This window comes from Strix aluco, chromosome 2 (genome assembly GCF_031877795.1).
Source record: "Strix aluco isolate bStrAlu1 chromosome 2, bStrAlu1.hap1, whole genome shotgun sequence".
Lineage (NCBI taxonomy): Eukaryota > Metazoa > Chordata > Aves > Strigiformes > Strigidae > Strix > Strix aluco.
Genome location: NC_133932.1, coordinates 31,620,273 through 31,632,664, shown reverse-complemented (window position 1 = coordinate 31,632,664; position 12,392 = coordinate 31,620,273). Strand labels below are relative to the sequence as shown.

Below are 12,392 nucleotides of genomic sequence, written 5' to 3'. Positions count from 1 at the left end.
CGGATTTCTCAAAAAATATTTATAAGAACCCCCTTCCACAGCCTGCTTCAAATTACATGATTTGCTATTAGTATGTTTACTACAAAATTAGATTCTGAATATTTAAAGTGATGGAGTTTCTTTCTCTGAAGTCGTAAGGACAGAATTTGGGTTTAAATTGAAAAATAAATTAGGCTGTTTTATTGAAGTGCATGTCTTCTGCACACAGCTCGGAGGGCTACCGTAAGTCTGCTGTGTGTGTATATGTATGTATATAGATGTGTGTGTGCAAAAAGTATTTTCTATGTGCTGTTTAATCACTTGTACTTGAATCTGAACGTTTCCCAAGATTTTTTGGACTTCTGGCAGACCACTTGAACAGCAGGATTTCATTTCACTCTTGGATGTCTAGAAATCCATGACCAGTCTTTTCCTGCAGATCAGTTGTCTGTAGCAGTACAGTGAGTCTGGCACTCCTGGTGTCATCAGACTGATCATGGATGTGATGCATGGTTCTCCATGAGTGATGAAATCCTGATCCACTGGGAACTTCTGTTTTCTGTACATGTACAGGTTACATGGTGCTTGTGTTCCAAGGGTGGTAGACCCTTCAGGGGAGATGAAGAGCTCAGAAGGCTCAGAAAGTCCCTGAGCTTTGGACAGGGGGAAGCTGGAAGGCTGTGTGAGGAAAAGTATCATCATTTACTTGCTCCTTGGGAGGAGGCTTTCCTTGTAGTATAGCAAGATATGGGAGTGGGGGAACCTTTGGCCTGGGCCAGTAGGGTAGTCATTATGTTCTTGAACATGCCTAGAAAATAGGCTGTTTTCAGTGCTGTTCTACCTAGAACTACAAAAGTCTGGGAATCTGTTATGAATAGTTTATGATCCAGACCAAAATCTTTAACTGCAGGGTTTTTTTCAGGTGTTCTGCAGACGATTGCCCAATGCCAGTGTCAGAGGTGTGCTTCAGAGTACCACTCTGGGCAGCAAGGGAGTCAAGGAGCGTACAGAGATGAAATTGCATAGCTTCTAGGTCTACTAGAAAAGAAATTTGAGCAAAACCAAATATTTGTACTGTTGTTCTGTTCTCGGAAGCACTGTCATGCAGGCTGCTCAGAGACTTAAAATTTGATCCTCATCCCTGACTCCTGATGCAGCTTAGCTGTGCTGCTGTACTTTGTTGCCTTTGAAAATGGGGTGCAGCTGTTCAGTATCCAGTGTCAAAATACTGTATTGTTTCATCCTGCTTGATGGCCTTACTACAGAAAAGAAGGATTAGTGGCAGCTGGAACCAATATGCCTTTAGTTTTAAAAACAGTTGGAAATTTTCCCCTTCATTTTGCAAGTTAAATAGAGGAATTCAAATCCGTCATTCTCTGTGAGCAGATTGATTCTGTAATTTGCTTATATTCCCTCTTTCACGTGCATGTCAAATTTTGCTGGATTTATGTCTCGCTGTTTAATCTTCGTTGGTAAGAGAGGCACATTCTCCGGGAAGCCGGTGGCAAGGGGCGAGAGGCAGAGAGAAGCAGCAAAGAAATCCAGCTACTAGTGGTGAAATAAAGGGTTTCAGAGCAAGGAAACATACAGGAAAACTTTGAAAGGTAATTAATTAACCTCCTTTACTTTGTGCATCGATTAAAGTGAGCATATAATCATTAAAATCAGTTTAAAATGCTTCTCTTCTAATTCGGCACTCTTTTACTGAAATGTAAATTATTGCTGAGCAGAGCAGGATCATTTAAGATCAACCCTAGCATGTACATTAATCCATTTGAAGTTTGTTGCCATGTGTTGTTTTTCTTGTTGCCTTCAGAATTCTCTCTGGTACCTTTTGTGCTATGGGAGCGGTGTCTGCTCATACAGAGAGAGTATGGTGCAGGCTGAAACTAGTTGAGTTTGGCTCTTTGGACGTGGAAGAGGGATCTGCAGAGAGGCCCTTACTCAGTGCCTCTGCGTTCAGGAAGCTTGAAGCCTTTCCTGAGTCCAACGAGGTTGCTGTGGAAATATGCAGTTGGAGACAGGCCAAAGCATTGCTGCTGATCTAGTGATACCAATCCTGTGCAGTAGGAAAGAACAGGCCAGCTCTAATACTCCACCCTTTAGCTTTGCTCCTCCAAACTCATAAACGTACAGCTGTGGAATTTCTCACATACACTTAATTTTGTAGGATTTTGTGAAAGAGTGTGGATTTCAGCTCTGCTTTTAAACCAAGTCAGACTTCAAAAAAATTGTCTGTTTTCCAGCAGCTTCTGAGGCTTTTTTGTGAATAAAACCAGACTGTCTTTGTTTTTTTCCCCAGTCTGTGAGTTTGAGCATATGGTATAGTCATACACCTAGGCTTGCCGTTAGGTTTCTTTACGAGTGATCTAAAGACAGAGGAGGCAATTCCAAATGACTATTAAGTTCTGCAAAACCCTCGCAGATTGATTATGTCTAAAATGCAAAGTTTTTAAAGAATGAGCAGAAACAAAATTTGTCTTAATTTGTCAGAGTTCAAATCCTGAAAAGCAAATAATGAGATTGTATCAAATACTGTTTTAATTTTATTCTGCCCCAGGACAAGTCCTTGTGAGGGCAGGTAAAGGGAAGTTTTGAATACCCTTATAGCCATGTATTTGTGATGTGTGCAGTAACATGTTTTCTTATAAATTAGCAGAAGTGATGAGAAGGCATCTTTAACTCCACATGAAAGGTAGCTGGATGGGGGTTTAGCTGTCTCACCCATGAGTAAAATCTTGCATTCATCCTAGCCAGCCTTTCTTGAATGTTCTTAAAATGAACTACTACTCCTGTGTCAAACATGACCCCCAAGTTAATAACATAGCAGGTGAAATATATACCTAATACAGTATGCAAGGTATTCCTAATAAGTGAATGAAAAGAAGCAATTGTTGCACATTTCAAGAGCAGTAATCAGAAAGGACTAGTGTTTCATTTTTCTCTAAAATTAAGATTAAATAGCACAATATGGCATTGTGAAACTTTGCCCTCTGTTTTAGAGAGAGTTTAGATCAAAATGACAGGCCAGCTCAGAATTTCCTATGGAAGTTCCATGGCACAGAGGCGGGAAGTTGTATTTTAAATACACAGAAATGCTTTAATATGATTTTTATGTCATTTGTCTGTAGTAAGTATGTTGGATTTCCATGAGAAGAGTGTAAGTTATATTTGTAGCAATCCAAACTACATTTGATGTTTCCATTTTCCAAGCTCAACAAAATTGTACTGTTTCATCACTCCTTTAAAATCTGAAATAGTAGACTAGGATCAATATAGAGTTCATGGGAGGACATCTGCATGCACATACATTCATATTTATATTTATGTGTATATATATTACTTGCTAGAAACTTTTTGGGGCATTTTAGAGCTCATATATGATTCTTTTATGGGGGTGACCTTATCTCAGTGCTGATGCCACCTGAAATAAAGGTACTGGATTAGAGAGTTGGTGAGGCTGGAACTCACCACCAGGTAGCCGAAGAGCCATCAGCATTTTCTGCTTCATTTGTGCTTGTGCCTTGTGCAGCTGGAAATGTTCAAACCAGGGGGTTGCAGTACAGGTCTTTAACTCTGCCCTGGTGCACGTATGTGTGTGTATATATATTCACAGGAAGAATTGTCTTCCAAATAAGAGACAAGGAATCTTCTCTACAGTTTTCGATAGAAAATTAGTCTTTTAATGGTGCATTGTCAGCCTAGGTAGTCTACACAGACCGCATATGTAGTCTGTGAACCTGTCCACTTTGTACCAAATGTATTGAATACATTCAAGTCCCAACATACTCATGAAGACTATATAAAATAATACTTTGACAATATTCTCCAGCATAAACAGGATTTTAAACTAAAATACCCACAGACATGAGTGAGTACATCTTTTGGCCTGTCACAATAGCTTGTAAAAGGGCTATGATCAATCCGTGCTTAGTTTTAGATAAAAAACAGGTGTTTGAATCCACTGATGAGGGGGAGCTTTGGAATGAGTTTCATGGGAGCAAATAGCATGATAGCATGTACTTGAAATAGTCAGAAGCAGCATGTAATGGTAGCGTCCACACTGCTTCACCCTGCGTTGGCCACTGCCCACTCTATCAGATGTGTTTGTGTCTTTTTTTCTGCATTTGCCTGAATGGTGCATGTGTGCCATAAGACTAGATTTAAGCTTCTTGTCAGCCAGCCCAGGGTTTTGCAGTACTCAGTAGCCAATATTATTCCAAACTGAACAGCATTGCTAATGAAATAATATGCATTCTGAATTTGGTGCTGGATCCTGTTGCTTAGGAAGTCACCAACCATTCTTGCCACTGGATAAATGACAGTTGCTGACAGCATTGGCCAGGGTAACTAAAAACGTGGGGGTAACAGAAGTCATATCCTGGTCGCTTTCACAGGAAGACCGAAAAAAACCCAAGCCAACAAAACAAGTACAGACGACTGAAAACAGTGAAATTATTTCATGAGGTTTAGGTAGCCCCTGGTGGCTGATACGGGTTAGTTATTCTGTGAGGTGTTTTTTATTAAGGTGACTAGAGGCGTGAACACACTGTTTTCCCTGGCAAGACATGCAGAAGAATTTCAAGTGCTAAACCCAGAATTTTTTAATGAAGTTTGGTGGCTGGTACATTATTTATGTAGAGCAAGAGTTGCCAAGCTGGCCCTGGGATGTGTCAGCCGTTTGTTCTTCTGCCAGAGACAGTGTCAGAGCTGGGGCCTCGTGAACTTAATTTAGCTGATAATAGCACCACTTTCATTTATAATTTAATCTGAAGGTTCCTGCTCAGGGTTGAAGTAATAGACAGCCATGGATATAGCAGCTTCAGACACAGGGTCTGACTGCATCTCCTCAGCCTGTGGAGCCTTCCCTCACCTCTTTGTTGTGGCCCCTCTGCTCTACCATCATGAGAGTTCACATCACCATGTACTAGATTTGGGGACAAATCCTGCTGAAAGTGTCTCTGAAAAGTGCCTGCATGGGTGGGATGTTTAAGCAAAACCAGTTCACTCAGAAATGACATTTGAAGGAAAATGTGTATGAAATACAATACAGAGGTGAGACTTGGGGTGAGGTAGTTTTGTTGATCCGGAAATTTGTTAAAACTCTGCAAGCAGTAGGTCTACAGTTCTAGGCATTGAGGAGAAAATGATCGATTCATTTGATTTTATGTTTCTTTTACTATCTAAGTTACATTCGACTGTAGAACTTGGTTTATGATAACCACCACACTCAGGTATGCAAAGCCCAGTGGAGAGCTGTCATTGCCTGTCACCAGTTCTGGCAGTTTTGCCTTCAGCCACAGCCCTGAAGCCGTGCAACAGTAGCATTGCAAATTTGTTGGGAAGGTTGGAGGCCTGACCTGATCCGGTGTGCTTGGGACTTCCAGCAGGAAAGCAGAGCTGTTTTAGTGTACTGTCAAATGTTCAGGGGATTCCGCCACCTTTTGGGTTTTTTTGATCAGTGTGGAAATTACCCACTATGTTACCTTAACGGTTGAGGCAGGGCATGTTTCCTGAAGGTCACAATACATAAATTTTTGGCAATAAGTTTATATGCTAAGACTTCTAATCCATTTCAGCTTCTCCTTCAGGGAAGCCTGAGTACATATATATCTCAGGTCTTAATGTTATGTTCAGGGAATCTTGTTGTTTCCATAGGTGCCTGCATCCACCCTATGAGCTTGTGTGTAGTGCGGTGCCTTGCTGACGGTGAAAGCCTGGTGCATCTGTGCAAGGTGACCGAATGCTTCACAAGGACTTCCTAGCTTTGTATCACTTGTTGTTAGAGTAATGTCACGAGCTTTCAGGTAGTGTGAGATCACTAGATCAGTAGTTACTATCCAGGGTTAAAACGTGTGTATGACTAGTTTTAAAAACAAAACACTGAAACTCTCTAGGCTTGTATACCTACATACAGCATGTTTCTAGTAGGGTGGTTTTTTGCTGGAGGAAAAAGCAAAGTCTCTGCCCCTGTAAGGAAACACGTTGCATTTAATATTCTTTCTGAATTGTCCTAAACTTGAATTATGGTTTTCTGCTGCTATCACAGGAAGATTTCTTGGCCAGACATGCTAGAGGTTTGCTTATCCATTTCTCCTTTATAGCGTTACGTTTGGGACATTCCTCAATGTTAGAAAAGCCACCGAAAGTGGGCTACTAATTTACCCAAGTGACTACTACTGTTAGTGGTATTTGACAGGTGTTTTCAAGATTGTTATCCTATTAACAAGTCTACTTGTGACTCCTAAGGTAAAAGTTATATTGCTGTATTGCAGTGAATACAAACACACTAGAGGAAAACAAAAACTATGCCCTTCTGGTGTTAGACATGACACTTAAATTGGAATATCTCTTGAAGAAATAGAAATTAATCCTTTTCTTTCTAGTCTGCCCTAACCTGCTATCTTGATGTGTCTTGGGGGCAAGGAAAGCTGAGTTGTCAGGAAAGATAACAACGTTTTCTGTCTTGGAAATTTCTTGTTGTTAAACTTTCTGGTCTTCTAACCTTAGTTCCTATAAAGCTTTACAGCTGGCATTTCTGTTTGGCCATTGTTAGGATTACTTGCTTTCCAGCACTTGTCCACAGTTTCTTGCAACTTTGTCCCAGGGTGCTTGGCTTTGGGGTCTTGGGATTATTTTCCTCATGAATGAATTTTCAGTCACGGAGCCACTAAGTTTAATCCTCTGGCAGGGAATGGCTTCACATCTCTCTATTTCTGTCCAACAAATCTTCTTCAAATAACCTTTGGTTTACTTTCCTCAGACATTTTTAAATCTGTTGCTTCTCTTAAGCTGAAGAGATTCTTAAATCTTTGAGCTCTGTAGCTAAGTATTCATCTCTTGTGTAAATGTTAAATTAGTTTAGGCTCTATATTTGTCCATGAATCTAAGTCTTCTTAAAACTTCCAACTTCGCCCACAGTTCTTCCTGCTTCGAAAAGCTGTGCACAGAGCCTCTGATGCTTATTTTGTCACTTCCCCACCCTCGTCCCTGTATCGCTGCCAGTGCCCAGACCAGCTGTTCACCACTTCTGCTTGCTCTTTAATCTACTGTACAGTAAGGTCACCTTTCCCTTTCTTCTCACCTGCCTTAGCTTCATGCTTTTCACTGCTTGGCAGCTCCAGGTAGGATGCACAAGCACAACAGCACAAGCAGAGTTGGGGGGTGGAGTGAATTTCCAAAATCCAGCATAAACACTAGGTTAAAAACAAATGTCTTAGCTGAATGCTGGAGAACACTTCCCTGTTTTGGCACTGTATTATAGTACAGAGTAGAAAAGTATGTAGAAATACACATTTCTTAGTCTTCACTGTTCTGTCATCAGTCTGTGTATATTTTCATGTTCTCTTTAGCTGTGGACCTTTCCCTTGTTTGTATTCAATGACAGGCCTCAAGGAATAGATTTAATAGGTTTACTTCGTGATGTGAATCTGAATATGTACATTCAGTTTACTGTTGATAAAACTTACCATTTGTAATCTTTTTTTTGCTAGAATTTAACTGTAGTTGCAGATGTTGATACTGGTTGAGTATTCAGCATAGTAGAGTGTATATGGAGAATCTTTGAAATGCTTCTGATGGAGTCTAGGTTTCAGGGGATCTTGGGGGAGAGATTTGCCTGGTGGTGGTGAAGGTTGAGCTTGGATGATGGGGGCTTCCTGAATTTGGGGAAAGAAGCAGATGGAGAGAATGGAAGCCCAAGGCCTAGAAGAAATTGATGTTGGGTGTCCATTAAATAGCATGCTAAAGTGGCACTTGCTGTCTTGCTGGGGCAATAGTATGTCAGTTAGACAAGAAAATGCAACAGCCAAATTTCCCCTTATGATTGGGGAGAAAATCTGAACGCTCTCCCCGAGGACCTTATCTACTACCTACAACTATTGTTTAATGGTGCATTCTGGTGAATCGATTAAGTGCGTGGATGTTCCTTATAAGTAGACAGACCTGCCTTCAGAAGATAGCTGCAGGCACCAGCTGGCCAAGTGCTTTTGGTTTAGGATACATGTCCAGTGCAAGGAACTAAAACATGTTCTAAACTGATTTTTTTTTTTTCCCCTATTTCTTCCCTGTAGCCTCGTCACGTATTCAACATGCTGAAGAAGTATGTGCGTGCTGAGCAGAAAGACAGACAGCACACTCTCAAACACTTCGAACACGTCCGCATGGTAGACCCAAAGAAAGCTGCCCAAATCAGATCTCAGGTAATCCCCACTAAGGATTAATGGTGTCATGTTTATTCATAACTGTTGTGAACCTAATTTTTAAAAAAATACCTGACTCCTTTCTGTGGACAGCTTTACATGCAATATATCTGCTTTCTGGCAGAAGATGAAGACAAAGTGATGTAGGAGTAGGGTAGGTATAATTTTTCTTTTGAGAAGAACTGAAAAAACAAGTTTTCTGTCTATCCAGACAGTGAGTCCATCATGGGCATTTCCTGAGGAGCCCTCCAGAGCATTAATGCCCAGAGCCTTTATTACTGCTTTGGTAAATAACACCTATGGAAAAATGTCAGTATTAGATTTAGTGATCACACATGGTTATGCTTCCCTCAGCTGAAGTGGCAGAACCAGAAGTGGTGTAGCCATCTGACTGCAATCAACCTTTCTGTAGTCATTGCAGAGGTACTTGTAGTATCTATAAATGTGATTACTGCGAGGCACTCAAGTTTGACATGTTCTTTTAAAAAAGACACTGTAGTTCATGGCATTTGAACTGCTGAATATTACTACAGTCCTCAATGTATATGTTTTGGAACAGCTTGGAGGGCAAGGGGGGCTGGGGGGAGATTGAAGGTGTAGCTGGCTTTCAAAACAGTGATTAAAATTGTAGGCATAATGGATAAACTGTAAAACAAGTGTGCAGTGATCTGCAGAATCTGCTGCTGTTCCCTCTGCGGGATGCAATGGGAAGCGCTGTTCCAGCCACAGTTTTTGAACTGTTTGGCATCGCTAAAAGCCAAATCAAACCCATATACCTCCCTGAATGGCACATTTTGTGTGTTAGAGTTCTCAGACATCTATTCCAGCCAGACATGTACAGGGAGATCATGCTGTCTTAAAATTGCTAGAGTTGAAAAGCACACTTCTAACAGTCCTCTGCAGTGACGGTTGTCTTAAACATTAAAGTGTGTCCTTTCACATCTAACAGTTTCTAAAACACTGGATTATTTAATAATGAAAACCAGATTGTGTGGCAGCACAGGCGAAGAATGGAAGTTGACATTTAAATACAAGAAATGCAGTGTGTTGCTTAGTGTATCATCATAGGAATGAGTTTTTTTCTATAGTATCTTTCTTGAATTGGTCAGAAGGTTGGGGGAATTGTAGACTGGAGGATCTGTTCATGAGAATTATTTTTAGTGGAAAATGGAAAACAAAATACTTTGTTCAAAAGCATAAATACTATATTTAGATTTGAAGAAGTCATACCATTGTTTCATTAAGATTGCTACCTGCAACCCATTTTTCTTTTTAGGCTTAATTGCCCTGTCAGTCTTCTAAGTCTTCTAAGACACACCTCAATTTCCCTTTCTACTGAAGAGAGGTGATACTTGTGGAGAGTATTGTGGGGGAACATGTACCATGGGGTGTCATTACTCAGCCCATAGCAGCGTGCAGGAACCTGAGGCAATAGAGTTGTAATCACATGAGACAATGCAGTAATGCTTCTGGGTGAAAATATTTTTGTTTTCAACTGAAAATGCTTGCAAATGCTTTTACCAAGAAAATTGAAGCTTTTTTCAGAGAGCGCTGTTTCTTTTTGCAATATTAGGATAAAGAAAAAATCCAAACAGCTGAAGCATTTTGATGCAGCAATCATTGTGCCTCACTTGGTCTGCATGTTATGTGAAAACTTACGGATATGGACAAATGTAAATGTTGTTGAAAGGTAAATGAGGCTGTGGATTTCTGCCACAATAGCTGCTTGTGTACCTGCTCTGCCCCACAGCAAATGTAAATCCCTACTTTAAATTACTGCATTCCCATAGGATTTCAGGTAGTTGCTATGGAAGAGCATCTAGAACTATTTTTGTAGCAACTGTAGGAGAGGGGTGAATTTTGTAGTGGGTTTGACAGTTTCAGTACATAGAGCATACTGAAATCTTATAACGAGCACAAGTCAAAACTGTCTTGCTCTCTATAACCTATAAAATTTGTGATAATGTCAAGTTAACAGTAGTATTCCCCTCCTTAAAATACTTTTATTTCTGTAGGTTATGACACATCTACGTGTGATATATGAACGCATGAACCAGTCTCTCTCCTTCCTCTACAATGTGCCTGCTGTGGCAGAGGAGATCCAGGATGAAGTCGGTATGCAAGCTATTAATATAGATAAAGGCAAATATTTCTGTGATGAGAAACTACCACCAAAAGCTAAAATACAGCATCTTACTTCTCCTGTTGATATACTGGCCCAGCTGAAAAATAGAATAAACTTGCTAATGTTCTTAAATTATAAATTACATTTTAATGAATACTTGGAAGACACATCCTGTATAACCCAGGCAGTGGCATCACCGTATTATTGTAAATGTCTTCCTTGAAATATATTAATTTACATTTGGAGCCTACATGCTGTAAGGGTGCAGCTATTGACAATGAGATTTAACAAATCCTTCCTGGGTTCAGATATTTAATGTGCATGGTAAGTATTTACATTATCTGATGTAGACATTTTGGAAATTCCCCCAGCTAGAAAATTAGTTGCAGGCCCAAGCATCCAAGAAAACTGTAAGTATCAACTCGAAGCTGCTGTGTGCAACTTGGCAGTATCTTCATGCATTTAGTTCTTGGTTAGTTGGTCAAATGGTACCTCCTCTCCTCCATTTTTTCCAGCACAAAGGCTGGGCTGTGGAGCAGTTGGGTAGCCACAGTCCCATGTTTGCATCTTCCTCGAGTGCTGTCACAGCAGATAGCTGGGAGGGAGAATGGTCTTCCCTCCTGTTCAGGTTCCTGCTTTTGGCTGTGGCATTGTTGCAACAGAGATCTCCCCGTCATAGCACTTGGACTCTGCTATGTGCTGGTGTTGCAGCAAGGCAACTTCACTTAGCCTATATTAATTTCAGATATAGCCAGAGCTCTGGACATCAGGTTGCTAATGTGTTTCTTTAATAAAAATAATACATGATTGAATGCAAAGGCCGGAGATGGAACAGTCATTGTCTTTGGAACAGCTTTTTTTGCAAGATTTAATACTCTGCCAAATAGCAGTTAATGGATTAGTTTCACAAATAACCAGCTTCTGCTGACTAAATAAATTATTGATTTCTTTAAAACACAAGGGAGGGAGGTGTGCCATTGCGGTAAGGATTAGGATGCATTTAGGACACAGGGAGAGTATGGACCAGGGAGTAGTGGTGGATTCATTTGCCCAAAGCACAAGTTAGGAAGGAGATGTGCTTCTACTTGTGAGGTAGCTTGAGAGGCCTGGGGGTGAGATCAGGAAGTTGAGGAAGGGGTTGGGAGGAAGCAAAAAGATAGCTGAATTAGTAATTATCCTTCACCATGTGTTTCTGTGCTCCACAATTATAAGGCACAACCAACAGTCTCAGTCTGTAGTTGGAGAGCGCCTTTTGGGAGGGGTGGAACCAAACACTTTATTGATCATTTGAAAGCATATAATTTCTGTAGCAAAGGAGATGCTGATACTGTTAGGTCTTCAAGATGCTCGGTTTGTTTTCTTTCTGCAGCTGTTATCATTAGGATTTTTTGCTTGAAGTTTCAATTTCTTCTATTCTAGGTAATGTTAATGCTTGTTGTGAAGGACATTCTTTTACATTTTCTTCTCCCTCCTAAATACTGAAATGGAATAGGAATTTTAGAGGCTTTGAAGTGACATGGGAACAAAAGTCTATTAACTGCTAAGTGGTTTACAAAAAATCTGACTCCTAATCTCAAATATAATATTAATTTTTAGGGGAAGAAATAGCCTAAAATTAGTAGGATATTATTTCCTAATAAGGTGAGAGAAGCTAAGATATCGCAAAGAAAAAGTCTATCACAGTCTCCTGAGTACTTTTTCCCTACTTTGATTCTTTTGTGATTTGGGGCATACTAAAAACTCCTCAAAGCATTGCAAAGTGTAAAGCAATGAAAAGTAAGTTCTCATACTGGGAGTTACCAGGCAGCAAAAATTAAAAGAAAGCACTATCAGATCTGGGCTGTACTAGATAAAATAGTTTTCAGTAATGAGAAGAAAGCCTATTCTCTTTCAGTATCAACATTCTTCTTGTTTGTAACACTGGCTGTACATTTGGTATTACATATTGGTTTTCATGAAAGTTTGTTGTGGTCGTTCTCATCTGTTAAAGGAGACAGTGCCCTTCTAGCTTTGAGCACTGATCAGTCTGTTTCAGATTCTGATCTGAAATTAGTGAATTTCTTAGTCTCTGTGCTCTTCATAAACCC

General features: G+C 40.2%; 1 protein-coding gene across 2 annotated transcripts in view; it reads left to right on the top strand.

Annotated features, from left to right (window-relative positions):
* The window catches only part of APP (amyloid beta precursor protein), a 227,767-nt gene that overhangs the window by 168,156 nt on the left and 47,219 nt on the right, over nt 1-12,392 (top strand). For both annotated transcript variants that reach the window (XM_074813930.1, XM_074813921.1), the window contains 2 exons: nt 8,052-8,180; nt 10,196-10,295. In XM_074813930.1, the coding sequence (XP_074670031.1) occupies nt 8,052-8,180; nt 10,196-10,295 (229 nt within the window). The remainder of the gene's footprint in view (nt 1-8,051; nt 8,181-10,195; nt 10,296-12,392) is intronic.